Below are 20,698 nucleotides of genomic sequence, written 5' to 3'. Positions count from 1 at the left end.
AGAAGAAATATTAGAGAAATGAACCAAGACAAGAGTCCAGCTAAAAGCACCCCAAAGGTTGAACCACAAAATAATGAGGTCAACATCCAAACACTAGTTAAGGAAATAGCCACAGGAGTAAAGAGTTTAAAAGAATTTTCATCAGAAATGCAGAAACAACAAATGAGACTGGAAGAAAATACTAATTATCTCAAAGGTTACTAGAGAGCTGAAAGCTGAAATAGGTGAGCTAAGAACACAACTAGCTGAACAAGCTAAAACAATATCAGAACAGGGTAACAAAATAGATGAACTCCAGAAAACAGTAGAGGGGTGAGAGAATAGAATAAATGAGGCTGAAGACAGAATGCGCAAGATTGAGGACGAATTAGAGACAATTAAAAAAAGAAGTAAGAGATCTCAAAAAGAGATTAAGAGATGCTGAAAGCAACTACAGAGACCTATGGGATGACTTCAAAATAAATAATATATGCATTATTGGCTTACCAGAGGAAGAAAGAGAGGGAGGGGAAGAAAGCATTCTTCAGGACATAATAGCTGAGAACTTCTCTAGTTTAGACAACATAAAAAACAAAGTTTCAAGAAGCCCAGAGGGTCCCAAACAGAATTAACCCAGACCTAAAGACACCAAGACACATCACATTTAAAATGGAAAGGAATAAGGATAAAGAAAGGATCCTGAAGGCTGCAAGAGAAAAACAAAGAGTCACCTACAAAGGAAAACCCATAAGATTAGCAGAAATGCCTGTTTCATAAGTGTATATGGCTGTAAAGCCCCAGGTATATTACTATGGCCAATAAATGTGAAACATCAGCCTGTTTTCTTCCTCCTCTCTGCAAAAGGGAAGACAGTCTCTCCCAAAATGAGGAATACAACCTGTTTCACTGTCTTCTTCATTGGCAAACAATACTACTTTGTTCTACTTTGGAATGGTCCCTGGGTAACTCCCAGTTAGCAAACCAGATGTGTGCAACTCCTCCTGAGGAGAGGAGCCCCAACTCCAAACACAGTGCTTATTTTGGCATCTCTACACTTTTGTCATCTGAGGTCAGAAATAAGACAAGCTGCTGGAGGGAAAGAAAATAAATTGATCTAGAAACTGTTCAATTATTATGTTTTCAAATAGCAACAAGAAACAAGAGCGAGACATTTCCATCTTTGTTTAGCACACAGTACTTGCTGGTACCATGGTTAATACCATTTTAAAAACTAAATATTGTTCACTATTCTGACCACTGAAACCAATCTTTTGTGATTCTCAAGCTGAGGGAACACAAAAAGCAGGGATAGGGAAGAATTTTTGAATTCTATTTATAGATTAAGGAGAAATGGGAGGTGTGGATTCTCTGGTGTGCTCTCTCTGAGGAAGGTTTCTGTCTTATGCTCCACACAGTACTGATGTGTCTACAGTTCACCTCTACTTATGGCAGATCCAGAATAATAAAGTATTTCTTCATGCAAGAACTTCTAATATTATCAACAAAGCAGAAGGAAGAGGAACACAAATGGGAAATCCATCCTTTCTCCAATCTAATATTAAAGAAACAGGCACTGTGCTTAAGAACGTGAGTTGTATGAGATTATTTAGACTTTACACTGCACCCTTATAAGATAGATTACAATATGAACTGAATTTGCAATTGAGAAAATATAGATTTAGAAGTTAAACAAAGTCACAGTTAACAAGTGACAGTACCAAAACATCAATTCAAATTTCATTAAAGAACAAAAAAGAATTATGAGAGAATGAAGAAGAATGGAGAGGAGTGGTGAGGGGAAGTGACGGGAGAGGGGAGTGGAAGGGAGGGACCTATTAGAGCATAGCTCACTTATGGTGACTTGGTCATGCAAGTTAGTGTTCCAACAAACTGATTCCCAAATATTATCTTATTCCAAAGGACAGAATCTTCCTTCCTCCTTTCTCAATTTCTCTGTTCTAGGGCAGGGGAAGACAGCATAACGGTTATGCAAAGAGACTCTCATGCCTGAGGCTCCAGAATCCCAGGTTAAATCCCCCATATTACCCTAAGCCAAAGCTGAGCTGTGCTCTGGTAAAAAAAAATAAATAAAAACAATAATAATAAAAAAGGATTTTTCTGTCCTATCCAACAACAGCAATGACAACAATAACAATAATAACAACAAAAATGGGAAAAAACGGTCTCTAGGAGCAGTGGGTTTGTAGTGCAGGCACTGAGCCCCAGCAATAACCCTGGAGGGAAAAAAAACAACAAAAAAAAAACAACTCATAATTACTTAGAGTCTTGCAAATTTTCTATCAGAACAAGACGGGGAGACATATAACAACCTTGCAGGCATCTGTGAATTCCTACAGATGCTGACTGTAGGTAATAAATTGGTGGGTTACAATTTTAGTGCCATGTGTCCTGTGCCATCATCTTCCTTTTGTCAAATGAGTCTTTTAATAATGAGGTACTCTTGTCTTTGTATTTGATTATGTGCTTTTTTTTTTTTTTTTGGTAAATAGATGCAAAACTGTTTTTTTCTTCCCATTCTGAAACTTATTTAATATTTATATAAGGTAGAATTTACAGATTATATGGGAAATATTCATATCAAACCTGAAGCATTGGCTTTTGTCTTGGGTTGGATTGTAGGAAGAGCAGAAGAGATGAACAGTGAAGGAATAAGCATGCCTTTGAAACTGAGTTTGAGGTGGAAACATTTTCTATTAAATAGATGTGTCAACTAAAACTTGATAGAGATAAGGCTGGAGATCTGAGAATCAAGAGAAGGGGAGGGAAAGATAGACACCTGCAGACCTGCTTTACCGTCTGTAAAGCAACTCCCCTGCAGGTGGGGAGCCGGGGGCTCGAACCAGGATCCTTAAGCCGGTCCTTGCGCTTTGCGCCACCTGTGCTTAACCTGCTGCACTACAGCCTGACTCCCCATTTTGTTTCCTTTTGCTCTGGGACCAGTCACGTACTAGGTCTCTGCCAAAATCTGAATATCGGAGGAACCTCAGTAAAAAAATTATCCTGAACAATGCCATGCACTCACCACAGTCCAAACTGGAAACTGAAAAGTGTTGATTTTTCACTCCAATTGGCTTAACTCCCTTCTTTACCAACTGCAGAAAGGTTTTTTTACTCCCCTCTGCTAACCTGTTAGCTGAGTTGAGCTCTGGCCTACACTTCCTTTACTGTTTGGATTCCAAAAAAAACACCAGACAAATACATGCTTCCTGATGTGTAGTGTCCACCAGAATCATTGACAATTGTCTTCAAATGACAAGAAAAAAATCCAGTATTTTTTTAAAGCACTGACACACTATCAATTTCTATTGCTGTTGATACGGAACCACGTGCATAATGTTTGGCATGTACACTGCACACCTACACATTGCTTGGTAATTCAGCCCCTGAAAACTCACAACAACCTCCAGGGCAACCATGTTCAACAGTGCAATTAACTAGAACTGCTGTAAACTCAATAGCTCACTTACCTAGTGAAGCAATACAAGGAAAATTCTACCCATTTTAATAAGAACTTTAAAAAGAGACAGGAAGTAAAGGCCAAATGCCACATCTGGACCCCAGCTCTTTTCTTCTTTCCTTCTATTCCTTAAAGCCAAGGAGACAGTATATATTGTGCTAGTCTTTATAAAACCAAGAAGGCAGCCAATCATGTTACTGTAGCTAGAAGCAAATTATTTCATTCTAATCCATTCCCCAAGTGAAGTACCTGCCCTGATCTATTTCTGAAAATTTCATTCTATAAACCTGAATAGCTTTCAATTACAATAATTCTTTTCTTTATCTATCCAACTCACAAAAGAGCAAGTAAATTACTAGCAATTCATATAGATATATAAGAATGGTTTTGCTTCTCTCCTCCCCTCTTATGCCACCTGAATCTAGAACTCCTCCTCTCTGGATCCCCTTTGCTGGCTTTGGGAACAAAGAAGTTTTTATGTCCTATCACTATTTAGCTTATTTTGACTCTTGACATTTCCATCAAGAATGAGGTTGCCTATTTTGGGGTGGCTATCATGGGACAATTAGATAGCAGGTCTATCATAAATCCCACTCTCTTATGTTCCTCCCCCAGCCAAGGTGTGGGCAATCTCTTTGCCTGTGTCTTCTTAGAAATATGGTATCTATGACTAAGACCAGGAAAGACAGGACAGGTTTGGTAGAGGAAAGAATCTGTACTTCATAAGGTGTCTACTCTTTTGTGGTATCTATACTAAGCACATATGTCTCATCTCATCTGATCCTCATGATCAGTGTGTGTGTGTGTGTGTGTGTGTGTGTGTGTGTGTGTGTGTGTGTTCTAACCTCACCATTTTATAGGTGGCGTGACTGAGGCTTGGGGTTTAGGAATATGTTCAAAGTCACATGGTTGATAAGCAGAGGATCCATTTGTATCATACCATACTATAATACCTTTGTAGTAGATTGAGGGAGGTCCTAAGACTTCAACAGGGCTGAGACTAGACCAGGATGAATTTAGAGACAAATCCTGGTATGTGGCAAGCCTGAGGTTTAGAAGCAATTATAGAAGCCAGAACTCCCACCTTCTGCAAAGAACTTTGGTCCATGCTCCCAGAATGGGAGAAATGCTAGGGGAACATGACCAAAGGCTCTGAACTCTAATTCCACCAGGACCCAGAGAGAAAAGAGGAAAAAAGAAGGACATCTGTAAGTAGTAAAGGAAAAGAAGGCAGGACCATAGGAAAAAAAAGGCAAATATATATAAGTATAGACAGAGAGTCATAGAAATAATAGTCAACCCAAATCTGTGACTTTGGAACTACTGCAGTTTCCAGTGGAAGGAATGTAGACACAGAATTCTGGTGGTGGGAACAGCGTGGAATTATGCCTCTGTTATCCCATGATTTCATAAGTCAATATTAAATCACTAGTAAAAAAAAAACCAATTTAATCATAGTTAGGTTTTACTGAGAAAGAAGGGGAAATTGAAATACAACTATCTCATTCAGAAGAAATTTCTGCTTATCTAGTTAAGGCTATTTCTTCAGTTGAATTTAATCCCCAAAACAATAAAGTAAGATCTTTTCTCTCACTAGAAAGAGACAGAGACAGAGAGAGACAGAGAGAGACAGAAACTGAATCACAGGCAATATAATAAATGGTTATGCAAAAGACCTTCATGTCTGAGGCTCTGAGATCCCAGGTTCAATCCCCCCACACCACCATAAGCCAGGGATCAACAAAACTCTGGCTAAAAAGAGAGATGAAGGAAAAAGGAAGAAAACAAATATCATACATGCAGGGAAGTATTTCAGAGTTTCTGGATAGGTAAGATGAATCCCAACCCAAAGTGCTTAATTAGGAGTTGTTGGATTACCAAAACAAGCTTGTTATAGGGTAGTCTTGTTTATAAGGAAGTTCTGTCCACAATAAGGTTATTTTCTTTCTCTTTTTTTCATTTTCTATTTGTGATTAATAGTGGGTTACAAGATTGTAAGTTTACTGTGTACAGTTCCACACCACACCCATTACCAGAGTTCTACGACAACAATGTTAAGAGTGAAGGTTCTAGGCATATTTCTGTCATACTCTATATACCTATGAAACAAAGTAGAATTTACAGCTAGCAGTCCAATTGCATTTGCTTCCAAATAAGATGGGGTGGATAACTGAGTACTCAACCCAGGTATATGACTGACAACTATCAATCAGAAATGAAGTGAATTGTATTGACTTCATCCTAGCAGAGTTTGAGATCAAGCCCATGTTGGTCCTCAGTGTCTTTTAGGGCAATGACTTCTCACTCAAGGGGTCAATAAACACTTACTGTGTATCCATTATATGCTAAGCATTGGGCTACAACCTAGGACCCAGAGGTGACAAGCTCAGTGGTTCTATAATCTTAAGGGTTATAAAGGCAAAGCTCAGGAACCAAGATTTCATTGAATAGGAGGCTTTATTTTAGTCTAGGGGTTCATGACATAATCCCTTGGGGGTAGTGGCATCAAAATTAAGGACCTGGTTGGGAGTGACAAAAAATTAGCTAGGATATCAAATTCGAGTAAGACTACTACACGTGGAAGAGGGACTCAGGCTGATATTGAAGGACAGGAATGGTCTGAGCATCAATGCTGACACTTCTGGTGGTCTGAAGTTACCGTGCCCTGGTGAACACAAAGCTAGTCCACTCACATCTGAGGGGATGGCACCCAGGAAGGAAACTAGAGGATAGACAGGATAAAGAAGCCTCACACGTGTCCCTGCTCTGCTTTGACTCTGTTCTCATTCTAAAACTCATTCATGGTTTGTGTGCCCATTTGCCAGGGGCAGCAGGAAGTAGGGGTGAGAGAAGGTCCATGGTTGTATCTTCTCCTTGGGGTTCATTTTTCTCTGAGTATAGCTGTATTCAGGATGCAGAGCTGATCCTACCAGCCATTACAGTCCAAACATGCCTTCCAGGAGCTGTCTTACCAAGCCATTGCCCTCACTAATATAATGTTATCAATTCCTAATGTGAGTGCTCTAAAGCAAATGTACTGTTACCAGCACGCCACCGGGCACATTTTTCAGAAGGAAAACAGCTGCTCACTGAATCTGTCACTTCTCTTCTCAGTGCCATGCACATAAACCAAAAGCCTGCTAAGGGTTGTTTTCCTCAAGCATGTTCAGCATGTAGCATCAAGTCTCTCAACAGAACCCAGCAGATCAGCTTTGAGGAGTTTCTTGAATTATACGACCAAGTCTTGGTAACCAGGATCTGTGTCTCAGAATCTAAAGATACAAATATCAGAGCTTCTATTCACTATTCCAGTTTCCTTACTATTGAAACCAGAAGAAAGAAAAAAAAAAAAAAAAAAAAAAAAGGAAAGAAAAGGGGGAGGGGACATGCAGTATACAGGGCTAAAGTCATAGAGTTAGTTAGCTGTAGAAGTGGAGTTTGATTTCTTGAGATACTCTGGTTAAAAACAAACCAGCCATAAGGCAACTGCCGTCTACTTCATAATTTTGAGGCCTAAATAAGATAGCACATAATGTAGTAGTGCCAGGAATGTGGGAGGCTTCCAATGAACAGTTACCATCTCCAAAATGCTAGCTACTAGATCTCCAAAACTACCCACTCCCTCCTTTTATCATTTTGCTGAGTTTTCTTTCCATTTGCAGTGGGGTTAACAAGTTATCACTAGTATTAGTTCGCTTTGATTTGAAATGACAGAACATCCTACTTGCTCTTGGATTTCAGTCCACAGCTTCTCCCTTGTCCAATTCTCCTTTGTCTCTGGAATATTGATTTGATTAGATAAGATATTCTTGGAGGTGACCTCTAAAGACAGATCTCCTCACCCTCCTTTTTGTCATTATAAGTTGGAAGAGACTAAGCCAAGTCAATATAAGAAGAGATAGACAGCAACTCTCAAAAATAGTTTTTTCTAGGAGGATGAGGAGTGCAAAAGATCCTCGAGACACTTGTGTGAATTCTGGCAATCACTAATGAAAAAAAGGTATTTAAACCAAAGGGTCCATGATAACTCCTGATAAGACAACTAAATTAGTTAGCAAGTTAGCTCAGGCTTTCCCCCTTTTTTACAAATGCCACCTCCTCACACATGCCCCTCCCCAGCATCCCAACCCCTTAATCCTTCCTCATGTAAATTCCCACGTGCAAATGTCCAGAAGAACTGCCAACGCTCATAAATACCTGACATCCCAGGGTAGTTACTGGGGGAGGGATGTGGCAGGCCACTAGACAACAGGAGGAAGAGGCTGGCCAAGCAGTAACTACTCTGCTTACGGCATCACAATTCATGGCAGCATTTTGCTGGGAGTGCATACCATCCGGAAGGAAAAACATAAAAAGGGGAACCTGGGTTGTAAATAGTTTATTTCGGCAATTCCTGATGTTGGCTGAATCATACTTTAATACAGAAATACATGAAAGCGCCACTCTGGAGGTGACATGTACTGCCACCTCATTACTCTTTTCAAAAGGGTTTTCCATCAGAGAGACACCTCGCTACAAATTATACTAAAGAAAACAAAACCCTCACACAGGCTTGTTAGCAGACCACAAGAAAATGGAACCTCCAGGATCCAAGAGAACCCAGTACAACAAAGGCCATCAGAGAGCTGAGCTGTCCAGGTGGTTTTTCTAGGCATAGAAAATAAGACAGATGAGAAAAAGGTAGAAGTCTCCCTCCTGAAAGTCTACTTCTCCACTGCACATCATAGTCTTTCAAAGTAACTCTCACTTCTCCGATTTTCCCCAGTGCACCTAAATTAGGCTGACTTTTCCAGAGATTCCTACCTTCATGTTCCTTCTCAGTGGTTCCCACTTTCTTGATCTTCCTGGGAGATTTCATAAAGAGAGGAAAGATGGTTCGTAAGCCAAGAATGTCCACAAATTTATGGCAGTTGTCTGTGCCCTCGGGTCCAATCATGGCGTGGTCCAGTACTTTTAGGGCACTGCTCCGGGAGATTTTCTTTTCTCTGTGAACAAAAGGGATTTCATGGGAGGACATTCTAGTCTTAAAACAAAACCAAACCAAACAACCATATATATATATATATATATATATATATATTCATTATGATGGGGAAAAGAAATAAAAATAAAGCAACTTACATAACCATCAATGAGAAAGTTAATATATTAAGGAATATCTAAATGAAACATTATACAACTAGTAGTCTAATAAAATGAACACATTTTTAATGATCAGAATGATAAACACAAAAGATCTGTGGTAGAATAGACTCAAGAAAACAAATAACAGCGACGACAACAACAACAAAATCAAATATATAGGAACAAGTTGGACAAAATGGACTGAGCGATGTGACAAATGCTTGGTGAACCAATGTCAACTATCAAAGTCCTAGATATTAGACCAGAAACTCTAAAATCCCAATATCTGCCTCACCTCTGATGGGATAAGTCAAAAGAGGGAATGAATATTGGATGACCTCACATGTAGGTAGAACTCGGGAGTTAAGAGCAGAAAGGGAGAACACAGGGAAAAACTTGGGACTGTGGGGTGAGGTACTGCACCAAAGTAAGGGACTCTGGGGAAGGAATGGAGGAGGGGGCTTGGGGTGGGGTGGGGCCCTAGGTTGTGGGGCAAGAGTATTTTGTAGGCACCCATTTAATGGAACTGGGAAGCTGTGTCCATGTGTAAACAACTGTACTATAAATCATTAACCCCCCAAATAAAATGAAAAAAAAAAAAGTCTTCCCTTTTAACAGCTTTATCAAGTTAACTGATTCTCATACTACATAGTTCATCTGTTTAAAATGCACACCTCAATGGGCCCTGGTATATATAATCCAGAGATATGTGCAATCACCACCACATCACATTACAGAACATTTCCATAACCTTGACAAGAAATCCTCTACTATTTAGCAATCATGCCCGTGTCCACCACACTCCACCCTAGTCTTAAGCAACCACTGATCCTACTATATCTGTCTCTGCAGGTTTGCCTTTTCTGGATATTTCAAATAAGTGGTATCAAACAATATGTAGCCTTTTGTGACCGGCTTCTTCTAGTGAGCATATTTTCATGCTATAATATGCATTGATTTTTCAGTTGTCCACTGTATGGATATGTTCCATTTGTCTATCCATTCATCCATGGATGGACATTTAGGTAGTTTCTACCTTTTGGCCACTGTGAATAATGCTGCTATAAAATGGCTACCAGTTTCTGTATGTGCCCTCTCTTTCTTCCTTCCTTCCTTCCTTCCTTCCTTCCTTCCTTCCTTCCTTCCTTCCTTCCTTTTCTTTCTTTGTCTCTTTTTTTAAAATATTTTTTGTTATTTATTTTCCTATTTGCTGCCCTTGTTGTTTTATTGTTGTAGTTCTTATTGTTGTTATTGATGTCATCATTGTTGGATAGGACAGAGATAAATGGAGAGAGGAGGGGAAGACAGAGAATGGGAGAGAAAGATAGACACCTGCAGACCTGCTTCACTGCTTGTGAAGCAAACCCCTTGTAGGTGGGAAACCAGGGGCTCTAACTGGGATCCTTGCCTTGGTACTTGCACTTTGCCCATGTGTGCTTAACCTGGTGTGCCAATGCCCCTCCCACTCCTTTTCTTTTGGGTATACGTATTCCACATGGAGTGGAATTTTGGGGGCATATGATATTTCTATGTTTAACCTTTTAAGGAACTATTTTAAGGAACTTATTTTCAGAATGGCTGTACCGTTTAATAGTCAGCAATTTGTAAGTGTTGGGATTTCTCCACATTTATGCTGATACTTTACATATGACTTTTTGTTTCTAGCTATCCTTAGTGGGAATTAAGTGACATTTCATTAACGTTTTGATTTGCACTTCCCTTAAAATTCAGGCTTCTTTTCATGTGCTTATAAGCCATTTATTTGTATATCTTAGGAGAAATGACTATTCACATTCTTTGTCTATTTTCAAATTAACTTAATTATCTTTATAATTACTCTGTAAGAATTCTTTATGCTGCATACAAATTCCTTTAACAAATATATGATTAAAAATATTATATTCTTAGGGTTGTCTTTTCACCATTGTTTTTTAATGTGGCACTGGGTCTCACACATGCTCAATATCACTGCTTAGACCACTTTTTTTTGAACTCTTATTTGGGGAGAGGGAGAGAAAAAAAAGAAGAGGATGAGGAGGAGGGATGGAAAGATTATCATAGAACATCTCCACCATCCACAGAATCTACCCCCCCCCCCCCGCCACACACACACTTATGCACTTACGCTGTCTACGGTGCTCCCATGTGGTATGAACCCAAGACTGTAAAATTGCATGGTAAGGTAAATGCTCTACTGGATTATGTAGCTCCTCTTATCCCCACCCACCCCTAACACACACAAAAGAAGAGAGGCAGAGTATCACTCTGGTATATACAATGCCAGGACTCAATCCCCAAACCTAAGACATGCAAATCTTGCACTCTACTACTACAATACCTCCTCAACCTTCACCTTCTTGACATGAAGCATAAACATTTGAAATTTTGATAAAATACCATTTGTCTACCCCTTCCCCCCCCCCTGCCCCATATAGCTAAGAAACCAAATCTAATGTCATGGAAATTTACACTTGTGCTTTATTCTAAGTGTACAGTGGTCTTTCATGTGAGAGGTCCCAGTCTTGATGCCCAGTGTTACCAATAGCCAGAGCTGACTAGTACTCTGTCAAAAATAAAATAAAATAAAATAAAAGTTGGGCTGGGGAGAAAGCCTAGTGGTTACACAATGACTCTTAAACCTGAGGGTTTGAGCTCTCAAGTTTAATCCTCAGCACCAGCATAAACCAGAGCTGACCATTACTATGGTAAAAAAAAAAAAAAAAAAGTTTCATCTTTTCTGGAGAGACAGCTCTGTAACTCAAGAGCATAGGACTTACATTCTTGTGAGACCAGGTACAGGTCCCAGTATAGCCACAGGCCAGAGCTGAACAATGTTCTGGTCTCTATAAATAAATCTTTGTATTTAGTTGATTCATGCTAGGACTACTGTGGCTTGAACTTCACTGTGTTCTAATAAGTATTGAAACTGAGAGTCCTACACTACTCTCCTTTTCTCCAGAAGAGTTTGGCTAAGTCTACATCCCTTGCAATGAATGCTAGGATTAGCTTGTCCATTTCTACAATAAAATAACTGGGATTCTAATAGGGATTATGCTGCGTCTGTCGCTCATTTTGGGCAGTACTATCATCTGAACAATGTAAGGTCTTCCCACTCAATTAGATCTTTAATTTATTTCAACAGTGTTTTATTGTTTTTGGATATAAATTTTACACTTTTTTTTGGTCATTTTTTCCCATTTTATTGGATAAGACAGAGAGAAATTGAGAGAGGAGGGAGGGATTAAGAGGGAGAAAAACAGAGAGGCACTTGAAGACCTGCTTCACCACTTCTGAAGTGACCTTTCCTGCAGGTAGAATAAATTTTATACTTCTTGGGAGTTGGGTGGTAGTGCAGTGGGTTAAGTGCAAGGACCAGCGGAAGGATCTTGGTTCCAGCTCCCGGCTCCCCACCTGCAGGGGTGTCGCTTCACAAGCGGTGAAGCAGGTCTGCAGGTGTCTGTCTTTCTCTCCCCCCCTCTGTCTTCCCCTCCTCTCTCCATTTCTCTCTGTGTTATCCAACAACGACAACAACAATAATAGCTACAATAAAACAACAAGGGCAACAAAAGGGAATAAATAAATAAATATTAAAAAAATTAAAACAAAATTTTATACTTCTTTTGTTACATGTATTACTGAATATTTCGATCTTGATAGTAACGTAAATGGAACTGTTTTACTAGTTTTGATTTTGGCCAGCTCACTGAAAATGTACAAAAATAATAGTGATTTAAAAGAAATCTTATTCATATCCTCCAACCTTGTTCAGCTCATTTATTGCTTCTAACAGCTTTCTAGTGGATTCTTTGGAACTGTGTATACATAAGCTCATGTTAAACAGATAATTTTACTTCTTTTATAACCTAGATGCTTTTAATTTATTTTGATTGCCTGCTTAATTACCCTGGCTGGAAAATACAGTACAACAATGAAAAGATGGTGGACATCCTTATCTTATTTCTGATCCTAGGGGCAAAGCATTCAGAATTTCTTTTAAGTGTCCTTTATTGATGAAGTTCCCTTCTATTCTGAGCCTGAATGTTTTTATTACGAAAAGGTGGTGGATATATATATATCCAAATGTCTTTCTGTGTACCTTATTTTTCCTCTTTTTTTTATTGTTGTAGTTATTATTATTGTTGTTACTGATGTTGTCATTGTTGGATAGGACAGAGAGAAATGGAGAGAGGAGGGAAAGACAGAGAGGGGGAAAGAAAGAGAGACACCTGCAGATCTGCTCAAACCGGGATCCTCATGGCGGTCCTTGCGCTTTGCACCACATGCGCTTAACCCACTGTGCTGGCGTCTAACTCCCCTTCCTCTATTTTTTAGTACCTTTCACTTTCCCATAATAAACATGTAGTAACTTTTTTGCATTAGAAAAAAAAAAACATTTTCAAGAAAGCATAAAAGTTATTTTCCCCCTCTGAAGCCAAAAGACAGAATAATTCTGCCAATGACCACTGCTCTTAAAGATTCTCTAAGGAATATAATTTTCTATAACTATATATAGTAAAGTTTACTTTATCATTCTATGAGATACAGAGGAAAGAGCAGAGGTCAGGTGGTGGCGCACCTGGCTGAGTGCACATGTGTGAGTACATATGCATTGAGTGCACAAGGACCCAGGTTTGAGCCTCTGGTCGCCACCTGCAGGGGGAAAGCTTCACAAGTGGTGAAGTAGTGCTGCAGGTGTCTCTCTCCCTCTATATCACTCTCTTCCCTCTCAATTTCTAGCTGTGTCAAAAACAAACAAGCAAAAAACCCAAAACATTAACATGGGTTCTCCTTTCAGAACCGTTAAGCTTATTTAGGAAGACTAAATCACTATCAAATTAGGAAAAAGTATGTGACCATATAATTTCTTCTCATATATTATTCAATCTACAAACATCTGTTAGATATCTCTTATGTAAACAGTACAGATCAAGTCTCAAGAAGCTTACGCTTTAACTGTAGAAAACAAATAAAAATAAGATACTTATAGTTTAAGTGTGATGGAAATGAAGCAAAGCTAAAGGATGACTAGAGAGGTTATTTTAGATTAGGTATTAGGAAGGTCTTTCTAGGGGTTACATTTGTGTTGAGGTGTGAATGATAAATCTGTCATGTGCAGTGGGCTGGGCAGTAGCACAGCAAAGTGCAGAGACCAGTGTTAAGGATCCTGGTTCAAGCCCCCGGCTCCCTACCTATGGGGGATCACCTCACAAGCAATGAAGCAGGTCTGCAGGTGTCTATCTCCCTCTCCTCCTCTCTATCTCCCCCTCCTCTCTCCATTTCTCTCTTTCCTATCCAACAACAATGACAGCAATAACAACAACAACAATGATAAACAACTAGGGCAACAAAAGGGAAAAAATAGCCTCCAGGAGCAGTGTATTTGAATAATCCTGGAGGAAATAAAAATCTATAATGTGCATTTTAAGAAAGACGTTAAATGCACAAAAGAACAACACACACGAAAGTCTTTAGGTGGAAACAAGCTGGCAGCTGGCATAGACAAAAAAGTGGCCAACATATGTGAAGCATAAGGAGCAGTGCTCCTAGCTCAGCTGATAGAGGAAAACAAGGGCTATAGCGTATACATCATAATAGGGCCTCTATGTAAATAGCTGACTTTGAGTTAAAAAGACATAATTCAAAATATTTGCTCTGAGGCTAGTAGGTGTGTGTGTGGGGGGGAGGAGAGAATGATGTACTACTGGAGCATAGGAGAAGAAAGACAGAGATATGTAGTTTTTGAAAGGTCATAAGGTAGGAGGGGTGAATGTGGGTTACTCATACTCTACTAGCATGTAGGTTCAATTTTTTTTAATATGGAAAGTTTAATCATATTTTTATGATTAATGAAGTCGAGAAGTTAATGGTGATGAAACCAAACATTTTCTAAAAAGAGGAAAAACTAATGAAGTGAGATAAACAACTAGGCAAGAGGAGGTAAGCCTGCTCAGAAAGGTGACAATGACACAACCCAAAGGTCTTCATTGAGTCTTACCCCCAAATCAAAGAAGGCAAAGCAAAACAAACATAAGAAAGTGTATTCAGAAATGAAACAAAATTATCCCTCTTGGATGATTTTGCAGAGACAACAGTATTAAAAGCACCACATTAGTTTAGTGCTCACAATGACAGAAAATATTATGTTGGGTCAGACCAGCCAGTTAGCACAGAAACCAGTGAGGGGAAAAGGAGAGAGAAGGCTTGCTCACAGTAGCCGCTGGCCCTCGATCACCCTGATTTACTGGAGACTGTCCCACCATTAGCACTGAAACTACCACACACCCCCAAGAAAATCCCTTGGAAAGCGCAGGTGGTACGAAGTGCAGGGACCGGCCTAAGGATCCTGGTTTGAGCCCCCGGCTCCCCACCTGCAGGGGAGTCGCTTCACAGGCGGTGAAGCAGGTCTGCAGATATCTATCTTTCTCTCCCCCTCTGTCTTCCCCTCCTCCTTCGATTTCTCTCTGTCCTATCCAACAACGACGGCACCAATAACAACAATAATAACTACAATAAAACAAGGGCAACAAAAGGGAATAAATAAATAGATATTTAGAAAACAAAAAACAAATCCCTTGGAAAAACCAAGAAAGTTGGTTATTCTACTTGATCCTAATCTCAAAAGATCAAGGATGTATCATGAATATTCTTAACCTGATTCATGTTGCTATGAGCTCAATCAAAACAACTGTAGACATTCATAAACAACACTCCACCCAACTATGAAATTCAAAAGGAGAAAAAGCAAGCACCGAGCATTTATCTATGTCTTCACGCAGTATGCACTACACTAGCTGCTAGGAATTCAAAAACCCAAAATAGTGGAAATTAAATTGAGGATTAAGAGATGGAGATAATGAACTTTAGCTGGGAGAAGTCAGTGAAGGAATCAGATGGAAGATGACTTCTGAACTGAAACTGAAGAATGAGTATTTCCAGGTGGCGGTGGGAGGGTGGGAGATGATGAACTGAAGGCAGCGATGGATAAACAGTATGTGCAGAGTACAGGAGGTGTGTAAGGACATGCTGACTAGGGAACAAGAGGTAGCTATGAATGACCAGTGGTGGAAGATGCCTGCGAAGGAGGAGGCAGAAATAGGATAGGACAAGTCCTAAAAGTGCTACTAGGGAAGCTGGGCTCCATGGCATGGATGCCGAGAGCCATTGACTATTTAAGAACAGAAGGGTACTAGATGGTACACTTTATTTTATTTTATTTTATTTTATTTTTTTTTGCCTCCAGATTATCACCGGGGCTTGGTGCCTGCTACTAATCCACTGCTCCTGACAGCCATTTTTTTCCACATTGTTGTGGTTGTTACTATTGTTGTTGGATAAGACGGAGAGAAACTGAGGGGAAGACAGAGATGGGGAGAGAAATATATACACCTGAAGACCTGCTTGTGAAGGGAACCCCCTGCAGGTGAGGGGCCAGGGGCTCAAACAGGGACCCTTGCGCCAGTCCTTGCATTTTGTACTATGTACGCTTAACCTGGTGCATTACTGCCCAGCTCCTGATACACTTTAGAAAGCTTAATCTGGCAGCAGTGTGACAAAAGAACTAGAATGACAGTTTTGGGGCAGGGAGGACAGTAGTGGTATGACAAAAGTGTAAGTGGAAAATGACAAAGGGCTAAGTACAGTAGTGGTAGGAAAAAGGCATAATTGTGAGACATGAAATCTTAAATATCAGGAGCAGAGTATACAAGGTTCCATGTTCAGCAGGGAAGTTTTTTTTTTATCATCAAGATGAAATTCTACAGGAAACTAGGTAAGTGATACATTTGTTTGCACTGCAGCTGAACCTCACCATCCTACTTTATAAACTTGAATGTATCATGGTTGCGTCAAGGGCAAATAATGGCAACAGAAATTAGGAAAACTGAGATACAATATTCTCATTGTTTAGTCACTCAGGAAAAAGCCTCTTGAAATGAATGGCGGTCAGGTAACAGGGCACCTTCAGTTACCACTCGGCATACATTCAAACCATTTCACGGATGACTCAGAATTGTCTGAAATACTAAAAGGTAAAGATTCTAGTTTAGCCAAATCTCTTTCTTTCTTCCTGCCTAAGCAAACTCAACAAACAAAACATTTTAAAAGCAGGACCCTTCTTCAGGTCGGCAGTGTAAGACACATTTAAAGGGGGCAGTAATTGCATATTGATCCCCATTTAGACAAGCTGCATGGAGGTGAACTTTGGAATATTCATCTGGCTTAAGTTCAGGCTTTTAGCAATCAATAGCTGTTTGGCCTGACTTTCCTGGGTTGACTTTATTTGAAATATTTATTCTACTGGAGGACAAGTAGTTTATCTTAGTCTTGTCTAGGTTCATCAGGTTGTCGATCATGCCATGACCAATGTGAATGTTAGCCTCCAGAAGAGTGGGTGGTTGTGGAAAATGACGGAGAGTGGAACTACTGTTGCTGGGGACAGGGGGTTTGTCCACTTTTGCAGTGAACATGTTCTCTCAGTCGAATCTGTATTATTGTTGTTGCTTTTACTCTCTTCCCCCACAATCAGAGCACTGGCCAGCTCTGGCTGCTGGTGGTGCTGGGGATTGAACCAGGGGACTTTAGCCTCAGGCATGAAGGTCATTTTGCATAACCATTATGCTCTTTCCCCAACCTTTTCATCGGTTCTTTCATTAAACATTTATGAGGTATCTGGCAAGTGTGAGATACTAATTTGAAGATGTACATACAGAAACAATTCATGCTTTCAACAAGCTCACTTCTTCACTGGGGGGACAGACATGTAGGCAACAAGTATAGGGAGAGGAGGCATCAAGTAATGCAGTGGAGTTGTACATAAAACAATATAAATGTAAGAAAGAAGGCTGACTCTATGGATCAGAGAGGTCTCACAATGGAGACATTGCCTGAATTAAGCTTCTCTGGTTGTCTTTCCCAGAAAGGCAAGCAGGGAGAGGGTATTTTAAGCAGAAAGAAATAGCACACGCAGAGACACGAGTACACACAGAACATTCAGGGAAGTGGTGTATGATGCTGCTTGAATATAAAGAGCAAGAGGGGCAGCAGCAAAACATGACGTCAAATGGCTGTGTGTCAGGAAAATTATGCTTGCCACAGTGGGTTGGCACAATATTGTAGAAGGAGGGCAGGAAGCAGAGGAGGAAAAATATATTAAAAGCAGAGAGACTGGCAAGGAAGACAAAGTAGGCTATGCCTGAAAAGGGTTGAATTCTGACTGAATTCAAGGTGCCTGTGAGGCAGCGTAGTGATGTCCAGGTTGAGCTTATGAGAAGACTGCATATGTGACAGAGCAGTATTACTTAATACAAGATCAATATACACCAGTTAACTGCATCAACAAATAGTTAAGAGATTACAATTTAGGTGTCTTTTTTAAAGTACTCAACATAGTACTGGATGTACATGTCAGGCCAATATGGAATAAAAGAGATTGGATTGATATCCCCATCTACCCCTTCACCGATTAAGCAAAGGGACAAAATCTAGAAAAACAATGTTTTTTTTTTTTTCTTTTTTCCAGACACATGACAGCAGGGAGCAGAAGACAGTAACCCCTGAGAGAAGGAAACACCTATAAATGAGCTCAACTGGCTGTTTTGAGAGTCTCCTGGTCTTGAGAGCAGGGGGGAGACACAGTAGGGACCTGAATGTCAACACAGCTCGAGTTCACAGTACTCAGCTAGGCAGAGTATCTAAAGTGGGGGCAGCACAAAGACCTGCAGCAGGACTCCTTTGCCTTAGGTTGAGTATTAACTGGAACATGCACTCAAATAAACTAATCACATTTATAGAGAGGAATCACCTGAGAGAAGGAGAAACAATGCCTAAAGCTTACAACAAGAAACTGTGTTCTCGCCAGTCACTGGAGAAGAGTCTTAGTTCACAGTGCATCGAGTAGAGTACTCAGGGACACTGCTCCAGTAATGTGGCCAAATTAGTCATAGACGAAAAGGCTACTCTTCTCCTACCCAAACGAAAGTAGTTTGTGAATTCACTTCAAAGAGAACAAACTATTTCCAAGTAATTGAATCACATCCTAGGACAAAGTTCAAAAATACTTACAAAGATAAAACAACAACAACAACCCAGAGCCATCTACAAATTTAATGCTATCCCCATCAAGATCCCAAGCACATTTTTTAGGAGAATAGAAAAAATGCTACAAATGTTTATCTGGAACCAGAAAAGACCTAGAATTGCCAAAACAATCTTGAGAAAAAAGAACAGAACAGGAGGCATCACACTCCCAGATCTCAAATTGTATTATGGGGCCATTGTCATCAAAACTGCTTGGTCCTGGAACATGAATAGACACACTGACCAGTGGAATAGAACTGAGAGCCCAGAAATGAGGCCCCACACCTATGGATATCTAATCTTTGACAAAGGGGCCCAGACTATTATTACATGGGGAAAGCAGAGTCTCTTCAACAAATGGTGTTGGAAACAATGGGTTGAAACATGCAGAAGAATGAAACTGAATCACTGTATTTCACCAAATACAAAAGTAAATTCTAAGTGGATCAAGGACTTGGATGTTAGACCAGAAACTATCAGATACTTAGAAGAAAATATTGGCAGAACTCTTTTCCGCATAAATTTTAAAGACATCTTCAATGAAACGAATCCAATTACAAGGAAGACTAAGGCAAGTATAAACCTATGGGACTACATCAAATTAAAAAGCTTCTGCACAGCAAAAGAAACCACTACCCAAACCAAGAGACCCCTCACAGAATGGGAGAAGATATTTACATGCCATACATCAGACAAGAGTTTAATAACCAACATACATAAAGAGCTTGCCAAACTCAACAACAAGACAACAAATAACCCCATCCAAAAATGGGGGGAGGACATGGACAGAATATTCACCATAGAAGAGATCCAAAAGGCTGAGAAACACATGACAAAATGCTCCAAGTCTCTGATTGTCAGAGAAATGCAAATAAAGACAACAATGAGGTATCACTTCACTCCTGTGAGAATGTCATATATCAGAAAAGGTAACAGCAGCAAATGCTGGAGAGGGTGTGGGGTCAAAGGAACCCTCCTACACTGCTGGTGGGAATGTCAATTGGTCCAACCTCTGTGGAGAACAGTCTGGAGAACTCTCAGAAGGCTAGAAATGGACCTACCCTATGACCCTGCAATTCCTCTCCTGGGGATAGATCATAAGGAACCCAACACAGCCATCCAAAAAGATCTGTGTACACATATGTTCTTGGCAGCACAATTTGTAATAGCCAAAACCTGGAAGCGGCCTAGGTGTCCAACAACAGATGAGTGGCTGAGCAAGTTGTGGTATATATACACAATGGAATACTACTCAGCTATAAAAAATGGTGACTTCATCGTTTTCAGCCGATCTTGGATGGACCTTGAAAAAATCATGTTGAGTGAAATAAGTCAGAAATAGAAGGATGAATATGGGATGATCTCACTCTCTGGCAGAAGTTTAAAAACAAGATCAGAAAAGAAAACACAAGTAGAACCTGAAATGGAATTGGCGTATCGCACCAAAGTAAAAGATTCTGGGGTGGGTGGGTGGGGAGAATACAGGTCCAAGAAGGATGACAGAGGACCTAGTGGGGGTTGTATTGTTATATGGGAAACTGGGGAATGTTATGCATGTACCAACTATTGTACTTACTGTTGAATGTTAAACATTAATTCCCCAATAAAAAAAAGAGAAAAAAAAAATAATAAAACAACAAACCCACTCATCATAGTATCTGGTTTTCAGTCAATGAGACAGGAATGCATTAACCATAAAGGGTGAAAAATCATCAGTAAAAATAAAATAGATTCAGAAGGAAAAGATGCATGAACACTGAAAGTTATTTTAACTATATGGGATGTGTACAAGATAGCAGAGGAAAACATCAGCATGTGAATGAGACAATAAGATAGGGGGAGAGGTGTCAGGGATTGCAGAAGAGTGCAGGAAGTCCAATACAGGTGTTAACTATGCTTGCGGTGGTGGAATCATATACTTTATTTACATGCAGTTTAACTACACGGAAGTCAACCAACTGCAGCTATGAAGTCTGGTGGAAGGGTTCAGGCAGGTTCTGCACTACTTCCTGTCAGGTAGATGTTGCTGTGGTTTAATCTGTC

At 39.9% G+C, this 20,698-nt stretch overlaps 1 protein-coding gene across 1 annotated transcript in view; it reads right to left on the bottom strand.

Moving 5' to 3' along the window:
* The window catches only part of CTNNBL1 (catenin beta like 1), a 212,165-nt gene that overhangs the window by 75,203 nt on the left and 116,264 nt on the right, over window positions 1–20,698 (bottom strand). Inside the window, exon 11 of the mRNA XM_007518449.2 lies at window positions 8,261–8,442. Within this exon, the coding sequence (XP_007518511.1) occupies window positions 8,261–8,442 (182 nt within the window). The remainder of the gene's footprint in view (window positions 1–8,260; window positions 8,443–20,698) is intronic.

Source organism: Erinaceus europaeus, chromosome 1, assembly GCF_950295315.1.
Source record: "Erinaceus europaeus chromosome 1, mEriEur2.1, whole genome shotgun sequence".
NCBI classification, from domain to species: domain Eukaryota; kingdom Metazoa; phylum Chordata; class Mammalia; order Eulipotyphla; family Erinaceidae; genus Erinaceus; species Erinaceus europaeus.
Note: the sequence above shows the minus strand (reverse complement) of the source record. Positions and strands in the feature narration are given on the sequence as shown.